This window comes from Anabas testudineus, chromosome 1, assembly GCF_900324465.2.
Source record: "Anabas testudineus chromosome 1, fAnaTes1.2, whole genome shotgun sequence".
NCBI lineage: Eukaryota > Metazoa > Chordata > Actinopteri > Anabantiformes > Anabantidae > Anabas > Anabas testudineus.
The window spans coordinates 6,316,573-6,342,904 of record NC_046610.1 but is presented as its reverse complement, the minus strand read 5'-3'; the positions used below and the strand labels follow the sequence as shown (position 1 = coordinate 6,342,904).

Below are 26,332 nucleotides of genomic sequence, written 5' to 3'. Positions count from 1 at the left end.
CACACAGTGCAGCTACACAGACAGGATGCACAGAATGAGAATGGATGTTCAAATAAACTTTTCTGACACCCATCCCAGAGGACATCAGAGGAGTGAACTAAACTGAACTGTTGGATCAAATGATTCTCATAATCTATTAACCCTACCAGCATTTTCAAAAGCATTTCTATAAAAAAATAATTCAGTTTCCATGTCAGCCATCTGCAAAGTAGCATACATAGATTGGAACAGTAACTCGGTGACCTTTTCACTTGCCATTTTAGCTGACTCTCAACTCAAGAGAAAGTTCATAAAGAACTAAAGGATTTGTAGGACACACAGAGCAATTGTCAAAGAACTGAAACATGAAAGTATTAAAAGATCTTGTAACAGCAGTAAAATATGACGTGTGTGTATGTGAGAGAGCAAAAGAGAGCATAGTATGTAGATTGTATAGATGTGAGTCTTTATAGTATGCACAGTATATGCCCCAGGTGTTGCATTGCAAAAGTAGTGTATACATTAGCTCTTCCCAGCTGAGGCAACTCAGTGTCCTTATGTCACTATATAACAACAAACAAACACACATACACACACACACAAAGACACACACACACACACATACAGCAAGACTTGTATAAAGTGGAATGTAGTAATGTACGCTTGTGTTGGACATTGTGCATGTTTGTATGCATGGATGCATGGATGCCTGGACGCAGACAGAAGATGGAACATAAATGAAGGCCTAAAGGAGCAGCTCACAGTTGATCACTCAGATCTCTACAGGGACTGCTTCAGAGAAATGCAGAGAAATCTTGGGTCAGGTCACAAGTTAAACTTCCAACACTCAGTGACTCAGTCGCCTCTGCGCCTAAAGTGTTTAATCGCCATGACTCTACATGGATCAGAAAATCAGTCAGTGTTGCATCCATTTTTTGGGGGGCTTTGAGTGAAGATGATGTATTCTGGTTATTCAGAAGTAATATGTAAATAAATCTTCAAACACGGTAATTACAGCTGAGTTTTCTTGCACCTTCCTTGTGGCTACCAGTGACAGTTGTCTAGTCCCGTCTTGTCTTAATCCAGATGACAAACATCTACAATTCAAACAGTTTTCAATTGTCTGGTAGAAATTTTGACATTGAGTGAATTTGTGATGATAATGCTGTCACTCATAATGAGGATACTGTAGAAAAGATTTTCATTGTGGAGTTAGACTGTTGTGGCTAGTGATCAACTAGAAGCATAATACAGATGCAGAACTGAGCCAGTGGCAAATAAACCTGCAGCAATTATGATTAATGTTTACGTCGTCTGAAGTGGCAGCGCACAGATGAGCCCAGATATGAGCTAAATTGTAAAAATTAGTTGAGAAGAAGAAATGGCTGGCTTGTCCTGTCATGCCGAGGCTCGTACTGTGAGGTGTCCATATACAGCAGATAATTGGAGCAAAACCTAAGATGTCAAAGAATCCAAGTTTCTTTGAGAATATTTTTCGTTCTTTCCTTGACTACTCAAGAAATACTTCTACATTGTTTACAGACTCGAGAAAGCCTGCAACATGTTTCTGCCACTGCAATAATGCAAAGACAAAAACTTTTATTTGACACGATGTTGAAAGAAGGCTCTAAAGCTTTCAGCAGGCTTAATTTGTAAAAGCAAACACTGAAACAATCTGAAATCTTCATAGTATTTACATGACAGGAAATGTCTAGTCAATATTTAGAAATGCTTAAAAACTAATTCTACATATGATATTAATTTCATTGTGCTGTGAATTAGAATCTGAAATATCATTTGTAACAGGATGATTTAAGACAAATGTAATTCTGCTTCTAGGTAAAGTGATATGTGGTAGGCCATTTTCTGTAAGGTTAAGTGAAAAACCTGTATATATACATAGAGAAAATAAAAACAACATTTGACGAAGTAGCACTTCAAAGTAAATGTGATTTTGTGAAACATTTCCATTCCATTAAGCTGATACTGCTATCGCGGCTGACTTAGTGCACTGATAACAGATAACAAAATATTCCTGGGATCCAAACGTGATCATGTCAGATAAACGCATGCTAAAAATAAAAAGAGAAAAATACAAGTAAACAGGTATGAGGGATGTTTTTTAAACAGCAAGTGAAGAATGAGCGAAGGGATAAAGGGAGATTCAGGGAAATGTTTTTTTTTGTTTTAGAACAGAAAATATGTTGTAATCCTGCAGTGTGTTTTTTAAAATGGGGGGACGTTTCACTATTGGGGAGCAGTAGGATGATGAGTCAAGGCCAGGTGAAATGATGACGTAGCTGCCACAGGGAGAGGAAAGCTAAGTGACCGGTTGTAGGAGAGCACATGCTGGCGAATACAGATAGACCATAGCCTGCAGATATGGGCGTGCGACTCCCTGAGGAGCCCTGAATGCCAGGACCAGAATTTAGAATTTGATGTGAACAGCCACCGACAGCCAGCAGGGAGGGAGGAGGGTAGGGAGGTGTGGGGTAGAGAGGTAGGGAGCATGGGGGAGACAACCAAGAAGAACTTGGGGAGGTTGAAGACAGGGCAGGCTGCAGTGTTCTGGATGGTTTGTATCTGTGAACAGAATACTTGACGAGCCCGGCTTGATGGGAGTTGCAGTAGTCCAGCCAGATGGGCGATGACAAAAGGTTGGGCAGCGTCCCATATGAAACATCTTTTCATTTTTAGTCTCCTGGTACAGGTTCGACTGGGGTTTATTTATTTATTTACAGTCTGCCGTTTAATATGCATGGCACATTCATAACTAGAACTTCAAATGTGCCAGAATGAGGCTCATTATTCCTGGTAGGGAAGCTGAAAAAAGCCACAAAGGTTTTAATCCCATATACAGTGTCTAAAGCCCATAAACAGCCAATTTATCACAACTTGCTTGAAAAATGTTCTATCTTGAAAATATTTGAGTGATTGTTAAATTCCCATATTTTGGGTAGTGGTCAGACTTGACAACTGGCTTTTTAACTTAGTCTTTAAGATTACATCTCACAGCCTCTTAATGCCCCCTTACTTAGGTCACTTTGTGAATGTAGGAACACTAGAGAAAGAAATATTACAGCTTGCAGGGCACTTATGAGCTGTTCACAGTTAGAGAAAATATGTACACTAGAAGAAAATAATTAACAATATTACAGTAATTGTAATATTTACGTAAAACAAGCAACACATTCAGTACATCTATACAGTAACACATGCATCTCACTGAATTAATAGAACAATGAATTAAAATCCACAATAGGCAACAAACGCAATTACATTTAGTAACAGAAACAGAAATTAAGAACACCAATGGATATGCTTTACCAAGCTGACAGCAACACAGAGCAGCTAATTATTACTCCTGACAGAACAGATTAGCTGTGAACCAAATGAGAACTATTTGCTGGTATGTGTTAAAATATTTGACAGAAGTTGGAATGGAGTTTTTTCTGGTGCAAAGCATTTATGAATAAAAATAAATAGTAGGTAATGTGTGGAGAAACCAGTGACGTACCTCTTATCTGCCTGAGTAAAGCTTAAAGCTTGAAAAACACTGAATATTTCTTTAATACAAATACAGTCTTTTCCTCAGATGCAAGCAAATGGGCCACAACAGACTTTTTGTCCTGGTTAATAACATCATAATGCATCAAAATTCAAGTTTAGCACTAACTGATGTTTCAGTACTGTCACTGTGTGCATGAATTACATTGTGAGCCACATACATTTGGATTGGAGTCTGGAGGACAAACAGATGAGTCATTATTATATAAAGTAATAATGAGTGGGCCCAGTACAGATCCTTGTAGAACAAAAGTGGACAAGCAAAGGGCAGCTGATTGACAATTATGTTCTCAGACAGATTGAGATCATCTTGAGAGGTGTGATTCTATTTATTTAAGAAATATTGAAACAAGTAAAAATAAACCGATTACAGAGAAACTAACACAGTGCCAAATGCCTTCCAGGGACCAAGAAACAATATCTTTATCTGACTGAAATGTAATTTATTCTATAACCAAACAAGTGGCTGTCTCACCTCCAGTAACAACTCCAGTTCAGGCTTTGTGGTACCTTCAAACAAGTGTGGCTTTTCAAATTTCATGTGAGTGGGTAGATAACTAAATGTGGGTGTATTTGTTCACCAACACACTGAGCGCTGTATGTGGGTACTTACTCTTTGACATGTTTGCGGCAAGGCACAGAGTTTCTCATGCAGGTGCCGGTGAGGATGTCAACGTTGTCAACGACGACAAAAGGTTTCTCTTCCAGGGTGACGATGGAGAGATGGTTTTCATCTGCATCCTCATCCCCGTAGGAATTATACCTTGGCCACACGGGGAACATCAATGACAATGTCCCGTTTTCCCATCGGCCCATCTGTGTGTGCAAAATTACACACAAAATCAGGAACAGCCATCTTCATTAAAGTGTTTTGACTTTTAATTTCCTTGCTCCTTTACAAAAAACACTGTGCTCATTTGTTACCTTCTCCCACTTCCTTTCACTGTTCAGGACGATGACAACCAATTTAGGGTTGGCCTGGTAACCATCTGGAGTAAAGGATAAATCTCGCCCTTCGTTCCACACATGCATCATATGCCTGAAGAACATAGGGAAAAAGAGATTATGGAGCTCTTATTTGCTTTTGTTTTGCATCTGTAAGTGTTTATATGTGCACAAGAGCAGATAGATTTAAAATAACAAGATAAGCACTCTGTAATCACTGCAAGAGTATCCTCTTCAAATCAATGCTGTCTTCACCCACTGTGCGAGTGTGTGCGTGTAGGAGGGGGAAGAGTCAAAGGCCACATATCTCTCCCATCAACATTCTGCATTGATTTCTCCACAGATATACGCCTGAAAGACAAGTCACTGGTGCAACAAGGCTGCCCTCACTCTCTTACTCACTACAGTCATCCTGCATAAGCAAACAGATCCTTTGCTGAAACATTTACACTTGCTAAAGTGAAGCAGTAGAGAGGAGTAAATGAAGCAGCATCACACACAGTGATATGGGATTAAGAACACACTCACTCCAGTAAAACAGTTTTCAGAGGGCGATGGTTGTTCTGAGCGTTAAGACTGGGATGATAGTAAGAATTCCCACTGGAGGAAAAGATAACTGTCTAAGGAAGTTTACTAAAAAGTCACAAGAGGGACAGCAGCTGCCCAGAACAGACTTGTTCTTCGATGCCTTGTGTTCCGTTTTATTAGAAATGGTTTGATTTATTTTGACACTGTGTCAAACACGGTTGGTTGGCTGATTGATGCTATGCGACTGAAATATCATCTGACTAAACAGAATATTTCAAAAGTGAGCTTTACAGCCATTTACCATTTTTTTGTGAATAGGCTACATGATTTCAATTTCACACATATGCACAATTACTGTCTTTACTCAGGAGCTTTACAGTTATTTATCTAAACACATTTAAATAATTATTTAAGTCATCATATATTAGTGTAAAACATAAGGTTATAAAAACAAACTAAAGCAACACAACATTGCTTGCTCGAATGGGACTGTTTGGTTTTCTATGTCATTTTTTGTATAATTATACTCTGAAAGGTCTTAACTCCTGGAGCTCTACAAATAAAACTGAATTGAATTGAACATGAGCAGGACACGGCACAAGGCCAGAAAAATTCATGTAAACTTAAATATTGCGACAGGAAGTCAAGATGCGTAAAGAAAAATGCTAGATTACTATTTACCATGTACCCTGCAGGTGAAAACTATGATAATTAAACTCCAGTTCAAACAGGTGGGACTTTATGGTGTCACATCTGCAGGAGGGGTATTAAACTAGACACACATAAATATTGCTGTCAGACAGCGGATTAGAGAGAGGTACATTAATCATTTGTTTTTACTAAAACTTGGAAACAGGCCTGTGCTCTTTCAAAGCAGGCTCCTCTCACACTGAATAAAGAGTAAATAAAAGGTCCCTGTCTCCCTCGCATGCAGGCACTGCAAAAATACCAAACAGCTCTGCCTCTCTCAGCAAACACAAATAATTAAATATAAACCCTCTTCAGAGCTATTTTATTGATCCATCCAATGGATCCATCATTACAAACTAAACTCTTAGCTATTAGTTATATGTCGAGTCAAATATATGTTTTTGGGTTTGAAAAATCTTCACAGTGCAGCAGGTGATGCCCTTGTCAGAGTGCATTGCCACAGATGAATACATATAGTGGAAACACTATTGCGGTCTATTCTGGGAAACTGCTGCCTCCTCCTATTTCAGGTTTGTTACCATTTTTGGAAAAAGATTTTGATCTAAACTGAAGCCATGGCAGATTCCACTTCATATATTCATATTCATATGCATGTATATATATTCATGTCATCTTGTGATACCATCTGATGTTTTTTTAGACTAAATGTGCAACTACATTAAAATGGGTTCAATGACTTCTTAATTGTATGCAAAATTATTTGCATTAACTAGAAATTCAAAGAGGATTTAAGTAGAAGCATCAGCTGCATCACAGAAATATACGACAGTGTTTAAAAAACGGACTCTTTATGCTGCTATTGTGTAGGGGACATTTTTTCTATTACTGAAGCACTCGAGTAGCCATTGTGTGAGCACTTTCTGAAAAAGTATGAATAAAAAGGAAGGGAAGCACTTTCCAAATTCTGTACTATGGCAGGGAGCATTTCTCCACAAAAAGCGACAGCTTAGGGGTTTGCATGGTACAGTGGTTCAATCAAAGAGAATAACCTTTTGAAATTTACTACAAGGACAAACCTCAATAAAAACCTGTATCATTGTCGAGTCCAAATACACTGAACTAGAGTCTAAGACATTAATTCCTGTCAGGCAAGAATGACAGTGAATCCACTGGGGTTGATAGTCTCTTTTAAGTAGCAGATTATGTTGTTCAATTCCTCTACACCTCACGTTGTTTATATGCACACTGCGGCAAGATTGTATCTAGACTAATGTATGCAGAATTCTGATCACAGCCTCAGCACTTCCAAATCAAAGTAGGGAAATCCAACCTGCCAGTTTATTATCACAAAAACTGACTGCAGTTGTTTGGAGGAATATGCAAATTCTATCTAATAAGTTAGTGAGACAAATGAGGTACCTCAAAAAAAAAAGATTGTTCTGAAAAGGTTTGTGCTCCTACTGAAGTCAGAGTTATATTGGATCAACCCGTCAACAGTGGTGGTATTGCATCTGCTTTGATATATACTGTAATAGGCTAATACGAGAGAAAAATGGGATAATAAAGCCATAATGGTGAAAATCACAATGTGACTCTCATTCTAATGAGGCAACTCATAAGTCATCGTGTGCCGAGCCCAGCAACCTGACCTTCACATTTTTTGTCTGCTTTATATAGATTTCTGAATTAATAATCATTTTAGCCAGTGTATGCTCTATATTGAAAATGTACTCACAACATCACCACATAAGACCTGGCAGGCGGCAGTTCCACTAACACATTCTCTATCTGTGCTTTCACATTTGTGGATGTTCAGTATTAATGTGCTTGCATGTGTGTGCCCATTTGTCCTCTCTTCTCATTTAATGGATTTGACAATTTTCCCATCACAGTGACTTCAGAGAAGAGTACATGCATGCATCTTAGCATGCGCATAAACGTGTGCGCACACATGCACTGACCAACATATACGTGCCACCCTCACAGCCGCATAACAAGAACAAAGAGATAGAACAAAGCCAGTAAAAGCTGATTCAATCCTGGCTTAATGACACAGATTGGTCGTGAGAAGAAGGTGCACACACACAGAAATACGAAAGGAATATATACACATCAGACAAATACTGGATACAAGGATCAGGTTAAAACAGAAGCAACAACATGGAGGTCTACCTAAAGTTCAACTCTTTGTCTTTTGACTAAGTCAGCAGATGAAGCTCATAGTACACAAGTAGCAGTCATGTACACAAGAGCTAATAGTGTTAAATGTCATCAGGCATCACGGCGTTAAACAGTGCTGTCATCTCTGCTTCGTTTCTCTCCTCTACCCCTCTCATTAGTACATTAAAAAGAGTTATGTAAGCCTGCTCAACGCTGAGCTACAAAGAGTTATGCAAGTCCCTAGACCTCGATCTCCTCACTCTCACACATGTACACACATACACACCTGCGCAGGGCACTAGGTGGGAGCTTCCCTGGGCTCCTGTCTGATGGTGTGCTGTAGCAGCTGCTTTGAGCCTCTGGCAGCTCCCCCTTCTCCCGCAGCATGGAGGTGGCTGCAGAGGAAATGATGCCCACCCCATCTCGCACCCGCGTATCCAGCGGGTACTCCCAGTCGTCATAGGACACGGAGATCATTCCCAAGGGAAACATCTGAGAGAAGAAGTGAAGTGGCACATATGGTGTGTAAGATTAATCTGACATTTCGCTTCCTATCTCTTAGAGATGTCAAGAGGATGATTTATTGGTGACTTCCTGAAATAATTCATAGCTGGATATTAAATAAGAATATTGAGACTGTATGTCCACAAACTGAATAGTTAATTTAGGCTTTGGCTACACCTTGCAACTGTCAAAATAAAACAATTCTATAATATAACAAAATAAATAACTCACTAAGGTTTTCTCTCTTAATTAGTTTTAGTAAATCTTCAAAATACGCTGGCACCGTAATCCTTCAATCTACCCAGCAATACTTAGTTTTTACATTTTAATTTGGAACTATGAAATCTTCGTCTAAGAAATCTGAGGGATTAAAAACAACACAAATGAATGATGGAAGAGAGGAGGAGGAGAATAGAGATTTGACAGGCTTCTGAGAAAAGGTAAGCAACATTTGATATGTCTCCATTTTTAATGTGAGTGGAACATTGGAGCTGATTACACTTTGAATTATTTATACACACATTTTTATGCCATTTGGATAATAGTTACATAGCTGTCCTACATTTTGAGACTGAATGTGTATGTAATGCTGTCAAACATCCATTTTAGGGGCTGAGCAAATGTTGTTGGGTACAGAGGGAATGTAAACAAAGCAGCGTGAGAAGTGATTGTTGTAGGATTCATCAAACTAAAAAGATAATGTTAACCAGTCACTGTGATTTGTTTCTGTGCTGTCGTAGGCTTTTAGAGCAGCTTGTCATTTTGAGAAATATTTGTTTCAGTAAAAGTTGGATGAGAAGATCGATACCATTAGTACATCTACCGGTTAAATATGGAGCTACATCCAGGAGCTGGTTTGCATAGTTCAGTACAATAACTGGAAACTGGGGGACACAGTCCGTCTTTTCAAGGTTTATAATGCACAGTTTGAAATTGTCTGCGACATGTAAATGAAATGTAAATTCATAAATTGTATATTTATTATGTTATAATTAAAGCTACAATACGTAACATAAGTCAACATTAGTATGAGAATTGAAATTAATCCACTCTGCTCCACCGAGTCCTCTTTTTCCCTGCTTCTGCTACCACCTGCTACTCTCCACCACTCTACACGTCCCTTCAGGTGTTAGTCATTATCAAATTACAATAACCTCACTAATTCAAGCAGAAATTATAGATTTTTTTTATTTAATTACTTGTAATTATTGAAATTATTGATTGGCTAGAATGGCGTGTCTGATTTAATTAGAAGTGATTATCTGAGAGTCTACATGATTTGACAGCACCTCGTCACAACAACTGATTTGTGGCATATTTCTACTGTTTAAAAACAGTAATATGAAAAAAAAAGAAAAAAAAAAGTGTATTGAACCATTTCTTACTGTTTCAATATTTCTCTTTCTTGAAAACGTCTTGCTTGTAGGTGCATTTTGTTTTATTTCGACAGTGCAAGGCTACATGGTACGCTACGTGCTGACTGTGGCTCCATATTTAGTAGACAGATATGAGATTTTTCTCTGAATGTCAAACTCTTGATTTACTGTTATTAGCTGCAGGAAATATAAGAGAGGAGAGACACAGGAGAGGTAGCAGATGACCTGCAACAGCCGGGAATCAGAAACTCTGCTTGTCAACCACTCAGAAGTGGCCACCTGTTACTACATATGGGGCCTCACTACCTCAGGGGTAAAGTCTGGGTTGCCAGTGGTGAGACTGGACACGATCCAGATGTAACCCGCTCCTATCAGGCCCAAGGACCGAGCTTCTTCTAGTATATACCTGTCGAGATATGGAGTTATTGAGTTAATAAAGAGCCACGGTTTAAATTTGGCAGTGTATGACAGAGAGACAGAAACAGCAAAATAAAATGAAACACACAAACACTCACAAAGCCTCATCTTTGGAGCAGTACAGCAATATAACAGGACTCTGGATCCTCTTGAGGGCAATGTGTGATTTAGAGTTTGGGTCACCATCTACAGCATCTAGAGTCACCACACTCTGCAGGTCCCAGCGCACAAAGCTGCAACAATACACCATTAAATACCACACAGTACTTGTCAGTGGCCATAAATTAAGGTTAGGAGTATAAACAGTATGTGTGTGCACATGTGGGCATGTGTTTTCATTACCTGTGATCCACAGTTATCCTCAACGTGCTGATGAAGTCCTGGTATCCAGGGAACTTTGAAGTGACAATAGAAAAGACATGCCAGTCGTACTCCTCCATTATGGCAAGCATGAGGAGGGCCTCCTGCTGCAGAGCGGCGCCAAACTGGAAGAACGTAGACTTCTCATCCTGCAATGACACACAGGGCAGTAGCAGAGATAGTCAGCAGATTTATCTGAAGTGCTGAATTAATTGCAGAAAAGGAGAAAGAAATCAGACAAAAAAAAGAATTACAAGAAGCATTTTCAATTTTGCAATCAGTGAGTCAGACGGGTAGAGGGAAGGAGATAAGAGAGAGAGTAAACGTTAGAGACACGACAAGGAGAAAGAGGAAAAGAGGAAGAGGGACAGATACTGAGAGGGGGACATTCAGTCAACAAGTGAGACTACACTGCAAGAGAGTGTCTAATGGCAACAGCGGGGGCCCTAATGGTCGGAGATAACAGCCTCATAACTCACAGGTTTGATTCACTTCAACCCTCTGTAGCCAATATAACAACAGCTGTGTATTGTCTCGAGAGCTAATTGAGCGAAATAGTGATGCTCTTCCTGCATTGAGAGGTGCTGTATTATTGTACTGGCTCAATGGTTAAAATGTAATACAGGAGAAACATCAATGTTGGACATTAAAGAAAAAAAAATCATTTTATAGTCGTATTATAATGGACATGCTCTACAAACTGTGGCCCCAAAATTTTACAGCAATAATTGACAATGCCATATACAGGTAAAGGATTCAGTCTCAGCATCACAAGTAAACTAGAGGTCAGTGCAAGAAAGAGACAGCAGTAAGCATTACCAAACCGGCAGCAGCTATTAAACAGCATGAAACCCAAAGTAAGTGTGAAATATATTGCTAATGATCGCAGGATGTATGTTTGCCTAAAGAGTAAGCCGAGTCTCCCCTTCGGGACACAACAAATAGACAGAAACACAGCCCATCCACCACAGAGGAGAATAGAGAGAGGGAGGAGGAGTAGACAGGGCGAATAGGAAAAAGACTGAGTGGGGGAATGAGAAAGGAGAAAAATGTTGCAGTCTTGAGAGATAGATTGAGATACCTGCTGCAGAAAGCGGTGGAAAAACAGAGACGCAAACACCAAACCCCCTCACAAGATCCCTCTCTCTCTCTCGCTCTTCTGTGCACACACACACACAGACGCACACATACATTCTCTAACATCGCTTTCTCAGAAGGCATCAAAGAACGTGACACATTATACATCAAAGCCCTCATAAACACACATGGAGAATCAGCTGTCAGCTACTGTCTCTCTGCCCTCAACACCCCCAACTTCACGCTTATGTGTATGTAAATACAGTTTACATTGGCTTTATGAAGTGTTCGGACGTTTTCACTTTTTGCACACTGTGTTGTATTGTATATTTAATTAAAATTTAAAGTTAATTGTTTTTTTTTATTCCTAAATGTGCTTGTAATGACAAAAATTTATTAAACACAAAAATGTCTCATTTACAGAAGTATGCTGATGCTTCCCCGGTGCACTCCAAATTGCCGTCAGGTGCGTGGTGTTTGCTTTAATTATACTTGAGAGGTGTCTGGAACTTGAATTGAGTTTATCCGTCTACATGCAGATCATGGTACGCCCCATCCAATCTGAAGGAGCTTGAGAGGAAGAATGAGACAAACTGCCCAAATCCAGGTGTTCGAAGCTTGTAGAGCGCAAAAAGACTGTAATTACTGCCAAAGGGGCTTCTACAAAGCACTGATTTGAGAGTACTGACTACACTGACAAGAGAGATCCCAGTTTTGATTTTTACTAAATTTGCAAACACTGCTAAAAACATTTTAACTTTGCCATTATGGGTGAGTGAGTCTGCAAAAAAATCTACCGTATTTAAAACAGATAAAATGTGCAAAAAAAAGAAAGAGTATGAAAACTCTCTGAAACCACTGTATATGTCTAAACCTTTTATTGTGTACCTAGTCTTGTCCTCTCGTTTAACAAAAAGCTCTCAGCTCTGGTCATCACACACACAAAGAATAACCTGCAGAGATTTAACTCCCCTCCCTGCACTACTACACAAAAAAAGAAGAAAAAAAGAGAGAAAAGCAGGAAGTAGAGGATGAAATTGTACTTCAAAAAGGTCTATCTCACTGTTTCCATCAGTGTGTGTGTGCACGTCTGTGTGACTTTATACTTTACTAAGATTTAAAAAAGAAAAAACAACTCCCTCTCTGTGGCAACAGGCAGAGCCTCAGCACACAAACACAGATGGTAGCATGCACAAACACCCACTCACACCTCCACACATACAAGTATACAACTGTCCACTCACTTGCACATCAGCACTGGGAAGATCATTCTATTTACAACGTATTCAGTCAACTAAACGTGTTAATTACTTCAAAGATTATTCTAGTTGGTACAATTTAGGGTGATATTTTTGTAGCTTTATCAATCACCTCTACCGATTGTGATAATGTACTTTGGTACGGTTGGCTTGCTTGGTTAATTTGAAAGCAACTTAAATGTATGTAGGTCAGAGTTAGAGAAAGGTGTCACGTGTGACTGGGTCCCACAGATTTATGATGGCTCAGTCTGATACCCGCTTAAGGCCCAGTGGGAGAGAAACATCATTTAACATGAATACTGGGCTTCCATAGGAATGTTCACCCAAGTTTGGAACATGTTTGTGTGTATTGAGGCCTGTCACACAACAATAATTCATCATTGCACAGCTAGGGCAAATATGGTAGGTCAATTCTGAACCATTACCCATGAACTCTGATTGATTGTTACAACTCACAGTTGTAATGATTTTGACATTCAATGTTGTTTTCTCATCCAAATCAATCTTGCTAACCTTGGAGGTTTGTTTAAAACCTATATGATTATGTAATATAAAGTAATAAGCTGGAATTATTCTCCAGGCTATTTATCAAGCACAAATTATGATGATTTGCTGCTCTTTTATGCTGCTGCAGCCTTGGGTTTAGGATTGGAAGTTGGTCAAAACAAGTCATTTAAAAATGTCAGTGTGAGCTCTGGGGACTTATTGTGGTATTTTTCTAATTATTCGTTTGACATTTAATGCATTCAATAAATAATAAAGCTATATATATGAATGAATACAAATAAAAATTAGTTACAGCCCTAAAACAATATAAAAATGTCAAGATAGTCAAGACAAACTGTTGCAGGTGTAAAGTTATGCAGTAATTTAAACATGTTTTTATTAATTACACTAATCTTTCCCATCTGCATTTAAAAGCCCATTTCCTTATTTTATAATTATAAGGAATCACATGTACACACAAACATTCACAAGGCATAGACACACACATTTGTATGGAGGTGGGGCTACAAATGATGCATGTTTAAAACACGCTTTTAACATGTTTAATATTTACACCTGTCACTGTGGTATAACGTCACTTTCAGATACCTTCACAATGTAAGGAGGTGAGAGGAGTTGAGGAGAGGAGAGGAGTAACGAAGAGAGGAGAGGAGGTAATGTAGAATTTATGAATGAGGTAAAACTCTTTAAAGGGTGACCTGCATCTTCTCATCAAATCACACAAGAAGCTCACATATGAATAATGCACACACACACACACACACTACACAAATGTATTTTCACATTATAACCCAGATTTGCTGATGACATAGTGTATGAATTATACAAATATAGTGAACTTTATGTACAGTTTCACATCCACTCACAGGAATGCACACAGCATGTGTACATGCATAAGGGCCCCTCAAAATATACATGTAGCTTTACTCATGAGCCAGCACACCATGAATAATACACCACCAAAACCAAGGCAGGATCTCACTTTTTCTATCTTCCCCTCAGACACACACATAGGCACATTCGACGTCATGTCAAATTTAATTTTTGTTTACACCAATCAGATTAAGAAAATATGAAAGTGCAGAGAGAACTGTACAGATCCAGGCTAATGAGGGACGAACTGACACATTTCAAGAAATCGAGGGGAGAAGCAGTCATGTGGGCTGCAGGAGGAGGAGCTGAGTCCTACAAGTAGAGAAGGTGGATGAAGACAGAATGGAGCAAACAAAAGCTAACAATAAATGAAAGACTGGAGAGGAGTACATGGCATTAGCGGCACAAAAGAAGATTTCTAGTATGCAAAATAATGAGAAATAGATGGCAGTAAGGAGGAGGCTGATGATGAGGCCAGCAATGTGCTATATTAATATTTAATTCAGTAGGTCAGTTAGGAGACAGTAGCTACATTAAGTTGGCCTGACAAAGTATAGCCCCCAGATGCTGCTAAGTACCATCCTACTTAAGTCTGCACAAAAGTGCAAACAAAGTGGCATGGCAAAATAAGGCCTGTGTCAACAAAATGAAGCTTGCAGCGGCTTCAACGGCCACATGCAAAATGCAAAATAATTCAATAGTTGAAAAATAAAAAGGGACACAGTAGCAGCACAACTAATGCAATTTTTTAAGAATGAGATGCTGCTTATAGTTCATGGAAAAAGACAAACACATTCGCACATTATCACGGTGAACTGAACATTAAAATTCAAGAGCTGCACAGTGCTGAAAAAGTACTTTACGCCTGTCCCTGAGGTTTGAGGTACAGGTAACTGACAAACTAATGTGGTGAACAAATTACATCAGTAGATTTGTACAGCATGAGTTGGAATCAGTAAACACTATTGGGAACAAGGATACAGCCCAGTGATTAATAGACACAGTATGTCCCAAACAAATGAAAGTAGCATTAAGTAATAAAATCCTTTCATGGGGCATTTTGGGATTAGATACACAATAAGAAAGCAAAACAGCTGTCCAAGTAATTTCTCATGGATAAATGGTGAAGTGGGTTGGCACCTATTTGTCATGTTTATTCTTTATATGAGTAGAAAGTGTGATTCGCTTTTTATTAAAGAAATACCTTAACATTTTACTGTACAGGTGTAGTGCTACATCTTATTATTTTGTTATTTCATCATGTGCTTAGTTTGAATTTGAACTAAACCTGTCTGATCATGGAGCCCAACATGTTGTTTTTTATGGCAGATATTTTGACATGTTATACAATGAAAACCACAGGCGTAAATAAATAACATTAAAGACTGCCGCACTACAGTTAACTTTAAATGTGCCAGAGCCCTGTTTTTTATAGTGGCATTGCTAACTGGAACATTAAAATGCAATCGAGTCTCAGCCATTAATTACATCTGTGCCTTTCCTGTTTTGACGAGTCAAAATATTCAGCTGTGGAAAAGATCTGCCACAACACACAGTGGCAGTAAAATAACATTTGAATACCTCACCTCAGGTGTTACTAGTACTCTACTTAGCAATGTTGTACCTTCTCAGTGTAATTAAGATGAATTAACCAGCGCTGGTCGTGTGTTAGGAGGATGGAAGGTAAAACACTGAAACTGCACTAAAGAGCTACACTGGTAGACAGGACACATTTTGCGTTGCAGTCTAATTCTCAGTAAATGCTCAGCAGATGTTCTGCAAAGTGCGAACAAACACTACTCTAAATCCATCCGCTAACAAAGCATTAGCCCAGCAAAGCCACTTACAAACAAAACACCTAGGGTAGCCTTGGAGAGGAAGCTGTTGTCACTTGACCAGCGCCAGAAGTGACACAGCCAAATCATTTCCAGTGAGAGAGAGCTGGCTGTGATAAAAAAAAAAAAATGCTGGTGAGGCAGCTGAAATGGCACTTGCTGTTAAAAACTCTGCACATGCACATTTATTTATTGATATTTCTGTGTTTGAACCGTACTGCGACTTTACAAAACTGACAAATAACTGTTCTCAAACATGTAACTTCAAGCATGGTGCTTTGAAAACTTCTAAAAGCTGTGAACAAGCACAGCAAAGCTGACAACTTCTATAGCAGAGACACTCACAGAATGTACAGTGCAGGTCCCTCAATAACCAGATACCAGCGCTGAAAGCTCTTCGGCTCAGGAACACAGAGACATGTCCCAGAGCCCACATCCACAAACTGAACATAGACTTTCCTCATTCCTAGAATTGACAGGGAACTATAGCATTTAGCCTGCAAACACTGGCTCTCAATGCTAACAAAGACTACTTTAGTATTTAACAAGAGGTGAGTCCCAATGCTACTGTAGTATTTAACAGTCTCAAACTCCCCAGGCAAACACAGAATAGCATTTAACACAGCACAGAGCCCCCAAGCTAGCATAGCCTAGCCCAGACGAGTGCAGCATTAGGTCTCACCACCAGCTCAGACAAGCATGTAATGGACGGCAGTGTGGGCCTGGACTGACAAAGCGCACGTCATTACTGCAAAACCACAGAATGTAATATGGGACTGAAATACAGCACGTCTCCCGACACTTAAAACACATTTCTCTCTTCCGACTTAACACTTAGGTTTTTCCTCACAAATGTTTAAATGTGCCGATGTTATGCAGCACTCGTGGTCAATGTGGACCTGCTGTAGGGACCTGTGTTTTTACAAACTTTTAATAGTGTGTTATGGAATGGGGGGGGGGGGGTTCATAATATATATGTGAGCTTTCTTAATAGAAATAATTAAAGTAAAGATGTGGTGGAGCCACATTTTTAAAGTTTAACTTTCCGTCTTTAAAATTCCCAGAATGTAATTTCAGAATTTAAAATACATAAATTCAGATAAATATATCTGATTATTTTCAAAGCTAACCTCATGTAGTACTGATCAGTTTAAAAGTTGCACATTATACAGTATACAGTGTTCAGCACTGTTTGGCAAAACATTTAAGTTAAGTTATACTAGTATAATTTTACTTTTCTCCATTGTCCTTAATAACATAGCACTCAGAACCCACCACTGTATTTGCCACAGTCACAGTCAAGGTTTACCTTAACCATCTCAGAAAAGTCATAAACTCCCATTTGTTTTCAACAAAAAAAATCTATTAAAAACTGCTCGCAGACATACCGGTGCCTTGAAGAACATACAGTCATCCATCATGTCTGTGTAATATATTTCTTTCCTGTCAACGTGTCAGTCGAGATTTTTTATAGCTTGTTGGGATTTTTAGTGTAGCAAAAACAAACGATCAGTTCCTAATGCTTGATGAGATTAGAGATTTATCAGTTCAGTATCACAGTCCCGGTAATGTGCCAGAGTCACACCTACAGTGACTGAAACAGGTAAGACTTCTCCTCCACAGTGCCGTCAACATAGCGTTTTATTTACTGTGTTTATTCGATGTATTGCTGTGCACACTGTGGCTGCCAAGATTCTCAGTGTGTGATCAGTGTTATACCTACCATGAGATCAATAAGCATAATGATTAAAGGCAATTTGTTCTCTAACCTGTGCTTGTTCACCCAACATTGTGAAGTAAATGTGGCTATAAAAGATACATTTGTTTAATTTGTGTGCTGTGGTTTGATCGCTCACAATCTATTCAGTGAAAAAGGCGAAATGGCAAATATACAGTGGAGTAAAGAGAGAGCTGTTGTTGGAAAATAAGAAGAAAATATATGCAACTCAAACAGCCTAGTTTTTAGGCTGTGAAACACAAACAGGCTCTTACAATATTTTAATTTAATTAGCAAAACTTTCTAATGCAGATGTTCTTGGGAAGAGTATTATTCAGACAGTAATTGGGACAGCAAGCAGGCTGAACTGCTGTTTTCTTTATATTGCAGCAGATTAATCAAAGTGTGAAACTTGTGATCAAATAACTACTCGAATTAACACTGTAGGGTAATTTGATATTGTAATTTGTTGATAAATATCCCATGCACAGGGGGGTCACGCTTTTCAGCTGCATTCAATAACATGTTGATTTGTGGGTTCCAGGAAAAGACTCAACTGTCCTCTATAAATCAGAAACCGTAGTCTGCACTGCTGACTCCGTAACATATGGTGCTGCATCAGCGTGCAAAGAGTCGGCTAAGATATTGTAAAGAAATGACATAATTATTTGGCAGAGGAAAAGAAAATTCATTTCTAGCTTAACTCTGACAATGCACAATGTACTGGATGGTAGAAGTGTGCCTGCCAAGCACCGTCAGTTAAATCTGCCTCCTGAGTGGTGGCTGATGGTGGTGAGCATGGTTGGCCCTGCCTATCCAAGTGTCAGAATGCAGCTCACAGCAGAGGCTAATCACAGCACCTGTTTAGGAGAGATTACAACGGGATCCGCAAGAGTGCTAAAAGGTCTGTGCCTTATCAAAACTCAAGTGTCTGTCCAGGCTGTGACATCCACACACACACACACACATCCACACACACACACACACACACACACACACACACACACACACACACACACATCCGTGTGGCAGAAAACAAATTGGATGTGTGTCTATATGGTGTGTGCGTTTGTGCTGCCGCTGCCGTTTGAGTAATAATAACTGTTTGACTTATAGAGTTTCAGAGAGAAAGAGATGTTAATGTTATTTCACCCCACAACATGGAAAATAAATGACACAGCAAACCTCATTTCTCCCTCAGTTTCTCTCTTCCCCCATCAGTGAATGAATTTAAAACAGCCCAAGAACTGAGCAGGACCCTGCATCCTCCTCCCTTCTCTGGCAGCCTTCATTGGGAAATCAAAGAATTGCCAGTTTGATATTTATAGCTGAAGTGCCTTTGGGTGGGGGAAAAAACCCCACTCTCTCTCTTACTGTCTTTCCCTCTCTCTCCCAGCCCACTGATGGTGACTCTGTTGGACTTTAGAAACCTTAGGCCTGGTGTAAAAATGGCAGCAAGCTGTGAGTCATCCCTTCTCGGCTGACTACCTCAGTGTTGATTGCTGGACCATGCTAAACAGGCCAAGTGCCGCAGGTATGAGAACAGGACGGCCAGCCCAGGGTTGGGGTCAGGGCACCTGTCCAGTGCCACTGGGAAACAAAAGTATCTGGCTAGTGTAGAAAAATCACAAGCCAGAAGATTTATTAGATGATCCACAGAGCGTTAGTCTTACTGCTTCTACACAAGAGCTGCAGGCCCTGCTGAATAGTAAAACATTAGTTTATGCCCCATTTTGGTTAAAATTACATTTGCCAAGTGTTTCTTAAGTGAGCTGTTGACAGCCACGGCATTATGTTTACTAAATACTACAGAATGAGTTAAAACAGTGACACAGGCTTCCAGGGGGCATGTCAGCTGGGTGCAGGGTGGATTCTGGGAGGAATGCCGGAAAGTGGTGAAGGAGTTTTGCAGAGATTGTTTGCAGGGAAAGGAGGGGGGGGGGGGGGGGGGGGGGGGGGGTTAGACAAATCACTAATTCTGCAGAGGAAAGAAAAACGGTAGCTGAAGGGGGATTCATTCATTATATATAAGCCTTACTCAGGTCTGTGTAAGCCTTTTTATACCAAAAACACTCCCACAACACTATTGTGCACACGCACACATAAAAACTCTTGTTGCTACATTTAGTTAAACCAGCAACAGGCTAACATGCATTAATCCTCTCTCTCCCAGCCTCTGCAGACTGTGTCCCCATGTGGGTCCATTCCCTCCAGTTTAATACCATCACTGGTGTCCTCTATTCCATATCACCCCCTTCTTCTTTCTCCTCTCTCCAATCCAGCCACTTGTTCTCATCGCTTTTGTTCACACGACAGTCACCATCCACTGTTACCATGGCAAATCAATGGTCAGTCTACAGATGGGAGCAGATTAATTTCTCCCTAGCACACACACATGAGCACACACACACACACACACACACACACACACACACACACACACACACACACAGGCCTGTACACTCAACATGTTTGCTTCTAGCTCTGGCATTTCACCACACTGGTAAGGGATAGGTGTTGATGTGCTGCGCAATTGAGTGCACGCTGGCAGGTGTGTGTGCGTGTGTGGCCAATGTGTCAAAGATCAGATAAGTAAATCTATTTCCTTTACTAATTAAAATAAGGTTGTGGTCCCCAAGGAAGAGAGAGCATACCAAATGTCAGGGCACTGTGTGTTAGATGTGATAACCACGAATACAAACATGCACATGTACAAAACTTCTGCATGCACCAACACGTGCACTCACACACACTCACATATGCACAAATTACTTTTGGCGTTATCTCTACTGTGCATCTGTGGGGGTGGGTTGTACATTTGTATGTGTGTGTGTCTATCAGTGTTTGTGCTAAGTTGTTAAGTATCCACTGGGGGAGTTAGAGCAGCTACATGACAGATGCTTAAAGCCAGTGGCTATTAGACAGCAGAGCAGAGATAATAGGCTACGGCTGCCATTACCTACTACGCCCTATTAGCCAGTGCCCAACCTGGAGACAGACAGACACACACACACATACACAAAAGGGGCAAATTTGTACTTGTGTATGTATTTTTATGTCTGTGGGTGTGCATGAGTGCACTCTACTGGGCAGCGCATGCTTAGAGGAGCCAGATGAGAAAGGAAGGGAGGAGACAGGAGTGATAGAAAAGATAGAAGGGCTAATTTGCCAGGTCTCCTATTAGTGAGACAGATCTTTTCCAGATGGGGGAGGGAGGAGAGGAGAGGTAAAACAAGACTCAGAGAATGAAAGGAAGTAGAGGAAGTGCCAACACATTCAGAAAACAAAAGTGCATTACAGTCTATGTAAGCAGGAAGATGAGCTGAGAGTTGACAGGGGGAGCAGAGGAGGGTTGGAGGGGGAGCACAGAGAGTGGCAGAGAGGGAGAGAGAGACATGCAGAAAGAAGTAAAGGGAGAGAGAGATGTGAGAAAACCCTTCCATGTGACATTGAATGAAAAAGTATAATAATAACAAGAGAAAATCCTCAGTTCAAATGTCCGTGGCTGACGTTTTGTTGTGTGCATGTGTGTGCTGAGGAGAGCATGACACACTTCACATGCTGGCTTTCTATATCCATCTGTCTATCCATCCAACCCTCCTTCCATCCTTCTGTCACTAGCTAGGTTGATGCAGCAGCTTCCAATGCAGACTGAATGCAGTGTGGCTGCTCCTGCTCTATTGGAGAGCTGAGCAGATCATGATAGGTCGGGGATCTGGTGCTGGAGAGTGGGGATTTACTCTACAGAAGCAACAAAGTGAGTGAGTCTTTTTTTTTTTGGGGGGGGGGGGGGGGGGCGCTAAGTGATGATGAAGATGATTGTGATGATCAGGCACTGCTTTTACTTTCACATACTCCTCTCCCCCCCCCCCCCCCGCACTCACTCCTCTCTTTCTCTCTTCTTCCTCAACACACTTTACAGAAGTTTGAGCCACTGGGAGATCATTAGCACAGGATCAAACCCTAACACTCAATGTCCACACACACAGACACACGCACACGCTAGCAGAAACACACAAAACACAGAGAGAGAGAGGGAGAGCGCGAGCACACAGACCACACACCCACACGCACAAAAACAAGAAATGGGGGCACACAGAAGAGCACTGCAGCTTAAAATCCAAAACACAGAGTGAGGGAGACTGTGTGTGACAGCGCTTGTGGGTGCTGGGGGAAAGATGTCGACGCACACAGTCTGGTGAGATTGAAGAGGGGAAGAGGATTGATTGAGCTCTACTTCTTTTTTTTTTGAAGAACAAAAAGTAGCACTTAATCCAAGACACAGAAAATACACATTTACTTCAACAGACTTGACAGACGTGTGTGCACACTTCGCCACATGCACATAAACTGAGCAGCCACCCACACATCACAAGCCCATTCAGTGACTCCAAGCAGCCTCTCTCCTACACGCTCTCTAGCTCACAAATAAAGAAAAGTTGTATTCACTCACATGCACACAGAACTTATATTCTCCTCTCTTGCTCTCTAGACAAATGCATTCATGCATGCACCTAAATGCACACATGCACCGCAGCACCAAGACATGCAGAGATACACACACAGTCACAGTCTCTCCATCAGGAGTGCGTTGAATTATTCAGTCTAAGGGAAGTACACAAGACTGTTAGGAGTGTATTCAGCGCTGGCCTGAGGGCCGGCCTCTGCTCTAAAAGCATGATGTCACCGTCAGCCTTCTCCTCCCGTCCCTTTGCTCCTTTTTATCTGTTTGACTTGCTTTTCCACCCTCTTCCCCTCACTCTCACTCTGGTGGTTAAAGTTGGCTTTGATGGAACATTTGATGCTTAATTGGGTCCAAAAATCATGATGTGTGTGTCTCCAACTGAGCATGTGTGCACAAAAAATTAAAATGGAAAAAAAGAAGTTCAAGCAGTATTAGTATTAGTATTAGTTGTGATTCTTTGAAAAGTTGATTTCAACAATCTGTTAAGAGCCAGACTTTTCTTTTCTAATTCATCTACTTCTGTCTCTTCTAATTTCTCTCTCATTCGTTCCATCTCATCCTTTTTCAGTCCTCCCTTCCTTCTCCAGGTTTACCAGCTGTTCTGCTGTTCCACCAAAGCCTCTCTCAGATGTAGGTCACTCTCTCAATTAAGGCAATTAGCAGCAGCCGGGCTCGGCTGAGAACGCTGAGCCGCTCTCATTACAGCAACAGGAGCCATAGGCCTGCATCACATGGCTAGCACTTAACACTCCACTTGGCACCTGCATTAGCCTTCCCTAGCACCAATCTGCCAGTATTTACTTGTACTAGCACTGAATTGGCCCCCATAGAAGAACTGAACCACGCTATTCAATCTATAACACAATTCAAACTGGATTAGCTTTAGTCTGTGAGTAATTTCATGGATCATTCACAGAGGATAAAAAATCTCTGCTCATAGCTCTGATGTAAAATGTCCTGATTATTTCTGGTCTTTCAAAAAAAAAAAAAAAAACCTTTAAAAAGAAATTGCAGATAATTCAACACTGCACTTTCACGCTGACACTTCCACCTAACAGAGGCGATGCTTGCCTTTGAGGTCAGAAATCTTACCGCCCCCAGTACAAGTGTAATGACACTCTACTTGCTGCCACACAGGAAACCCATTATTGAGATTATAATGGTGTCACTTTGAAGTGGATTGCTATTATCTGATGACATTTGAGATGATTGTTCCATTTATTTTTATTTTATCTTCTAATGAAAAAACAAACACAAGACAAAAGAACATGACATGCGGTTGAATTTCCCAAACAAGCCAGTAAATAGCTTCATGGGTTTAACTTCAAGAATTAACTTCCAAACAGACAAGATAGATTTGTGCAGGGTTTTAACAATGAAAGAATGTCTTTCAGTACAAGTCATAAAATGTGAACATAATCTATATAAAGCTACACGTAGCTGTGGATGTGATGTAAGCATCTGCAGTGTGCTCATCTGTAATGCAATCTTTGAGGATGTGTCAGGCTTATAGCCCTGCTGGCCATCATTAATTGGCTGCAGCGATGTAGGCTTCTATCAGACTACACCGATCCAGATCTTCTCCTAGCTAGCCTCGTACCAATAACAGCTGATTAGTGCTGGTCTGGAGAACAATGTTCTGGGATGCATCACCATCAGCTAGTCTAGCAACACCTCTGGCCATCATTAAACTGCTGCAGCGAGGTAGGCCATTTTGTTCCATATTGCCCATTTCCTCCATATATGCACAATCACACTTTTGCAGGGCAGTTAATAATGGTTTAATTTTTGTTTACAACATCACATGTTCATGTATTATGTGTAAATTCTTTTCTGCAAACAAGTTATATAAACACATGCACTTTTGCAATTCACTAATTAAGTCTTATATTGTTTCATATTCTCCATAGAGAACTAATTACTGCCAAACCCTCTATTGTCCTGAACAGAGGAACTGACACCCACTTTCCCACTGGAAAAGGTCAGCTATGTTTGTTTTTGACTTATCACCCTCAACAGACTCATCACCCAGAAAATTAGGTGCAAGGAGAATGAAGTAGATGTTGTATGATGGAGGATACACACGGAGCAGGCATGTTCGAAGGATCAGACCAACAATTAATAGTGAGTTTAAATGATCGCAATACAAATGTTAAACTGCATGACATGAATTGATGAATTATTGATTAATTATTCACAATGTCCATAGTTAGAGTGATAGAAAAATGTTGGCTTTAGGGAGAAATTGATGTACATCCCTAATAGATGCATCGATACTTAAATACACCACAAAAAAGCTTTATTTCACTTGACACTAAGATAAATCACTCCCTCTGTGCAGCCCACTATAGCAGAAGCCATGTAAAGAAGCTCCTCTTCAAGCCAAACCTTAAATTTGGAACCTGTCCAGAGGACTATATTGTTACTTTGCAGCAATCCTTGCTGTTCACTTGGTACTTCTCCAGACAAGAAGCGTACAGTACGCGCACTCCTCTAGAGTAAACACCAATGCAATGAATTACAGTGTGATGTATTATCAAAGCAAAGGATAAGCAAGCATATTACATTTTAACTGTAATAAAGTGTTTAATTGTGACTATTACTATTTGCATCTGGTGCCTGGGTTTTAATATATTTTAATTACAGTTTTTATTTATTTTTACTAACAGGATTTGGTGGACTAAGTAGATCTGATTACTGTGTCACAGTGATAATTCTGACTTAATTGCATGGAGATCTTGTGGTGAGTTCAGGGACAGTTTGTCACCACAATCATTCAGTCAGATCATGTAATGCTCTGATGAGACAGAAAGAGTAACCAGTCGTAATGCCGTTTCTCTTACAACTAGTGTAATTTTCAGTATAGAAGCTGTGGTAACTGTCGACCGGAGTTGGAAACGTAAGGCGCTGGTGTTCTCCATCAGAGCTGGTTTCAGAATAGCTACAGAAATCCTTTTCCAACATAGAAACTGCAAAGACTGCGTCTGACCATTTCTGTAACTTTCCGAAATGGACAATCCAACATGAACACCCACTTCACACCATGATTGGCCAGCTGAGCGGAGGTGAGGAAGGAGGCACGGATGGAACTTCTCTTCCTAGCTCTCGTGTTATTCTTTACACAACTATTTTGTTCACTTTTCCGAACACCACACTGATAACTGACTTTCAGGAAAGACCCCATGTGTTATTTTCCCCATATTTATCGAGTCTCCATCCTCTGTGACAGCTTTGCTTTTCAGGAACAGATATAAACATTTTTTTTTATATACAAGGAGATAAGATTCACACAGCCCAGGCAAGGACAAGGTGCCCACTGTAAATCTATACGTCCAGTATATTTAGGTTCAATTCAGATGCTGAAACAGTTTGTCAGGATTTGTTGTTTTGCATGTAAGCAAAATGATCTGATGTTTGGCAGTGATGAGCTGCTGCGGTATCTTTACCCTATTAATCATCTTCCCCATGACTAATGCTGATGGTGTCATACAAAAACCGCCTAAGACAGGCCATCTCATGACACCAAACCAAACACACCTCTCTCTCTTTGAAGGGTTCATACTGTACATCCATTTCTCTCTTACACTTGTTCTTTCTCTCTCATCCTCTCACATCGCCTCATGCTTAACTGTTACCATATATGGTTCAATTATTCTACAAGCCCTCTCAATCTCCTCTCTCTCTCTCTCCCTCTCTCTACAGTTCTTTTCTCTTTACTCCCTTCTCTTGATCTAACATCACTCTGATCAGCTGTGTTTCTCCATTCTTCTCTCTCTCTCCATCACCCACTTTGGTTCCCCAGTGTGTCCCCCACTCTTCCCTCGTCTCCCTCACCATTTCTTTTCCCTTTCTCTGCCGTTATTGCCTCCCTCATCCTCTCTCTTTCTCTCTTTCTGATCTGCTCTGAGAGTGTTATTTATACAGCAACAACCCACGCAGAGTAGAGCAGAGCAGAACAGAGCAGTGAAGGGAGTTTGACTTGCCAAAGTGGGCATCACCTCAGAAACACAACACAACTCTTCTCTCCCTTACTCCATCTATACTTACACCACTCTGTTTCTGTCTCTTCATCTCATCACAACTTTGCTGTTCATACTTTTTGTGTTGAGGTT

General features: G+C 40.3%; 1 protein-coding gene across 1 annotated transcript in view; it reads right to left on the bottom strand.

Moving 5' to 3' along the window:
• Positions 1 to 26,332, bottom strand: part of grin2ab (glutamate receptor, ionotropic, N-methyl D-aspartate 2A, b) — an 81,114-nt gene that overhangs the window by 16,342 nt on the left and 38,440 nt on the right. The window contains exons 5-10 of the mRNA XM_026359128.1: positions 10,470 to 10,636; positions 10,226 to 10,360; positions 10,017 to 10,116; positions 8,117 to 8,322; positions 4,471 to 4,585; positions 4,160 to 4,362 (exon numbers count right to left, since the gene is read on the bottom strand). Coding sequence (XP_026214913.1) covers positions 4,160 to 4,362; positions 4,471 to 4,585; positions 8,117 to 8,322; positions 10,017 to 10,116; positions 10,226 to 10,360; positions 10,470 to 10,636 — 926 coding nt within the window. The remainder of the gene's footprint in view (positions 1 to 4,159; positions 4,363 to 4,470; positions 4,586 to 8,116; positions 8,323 to 10,016; positions 10,117 to 10,225; positions 10,361 to 10,469; positions 10,637 to 26,332) is intronic.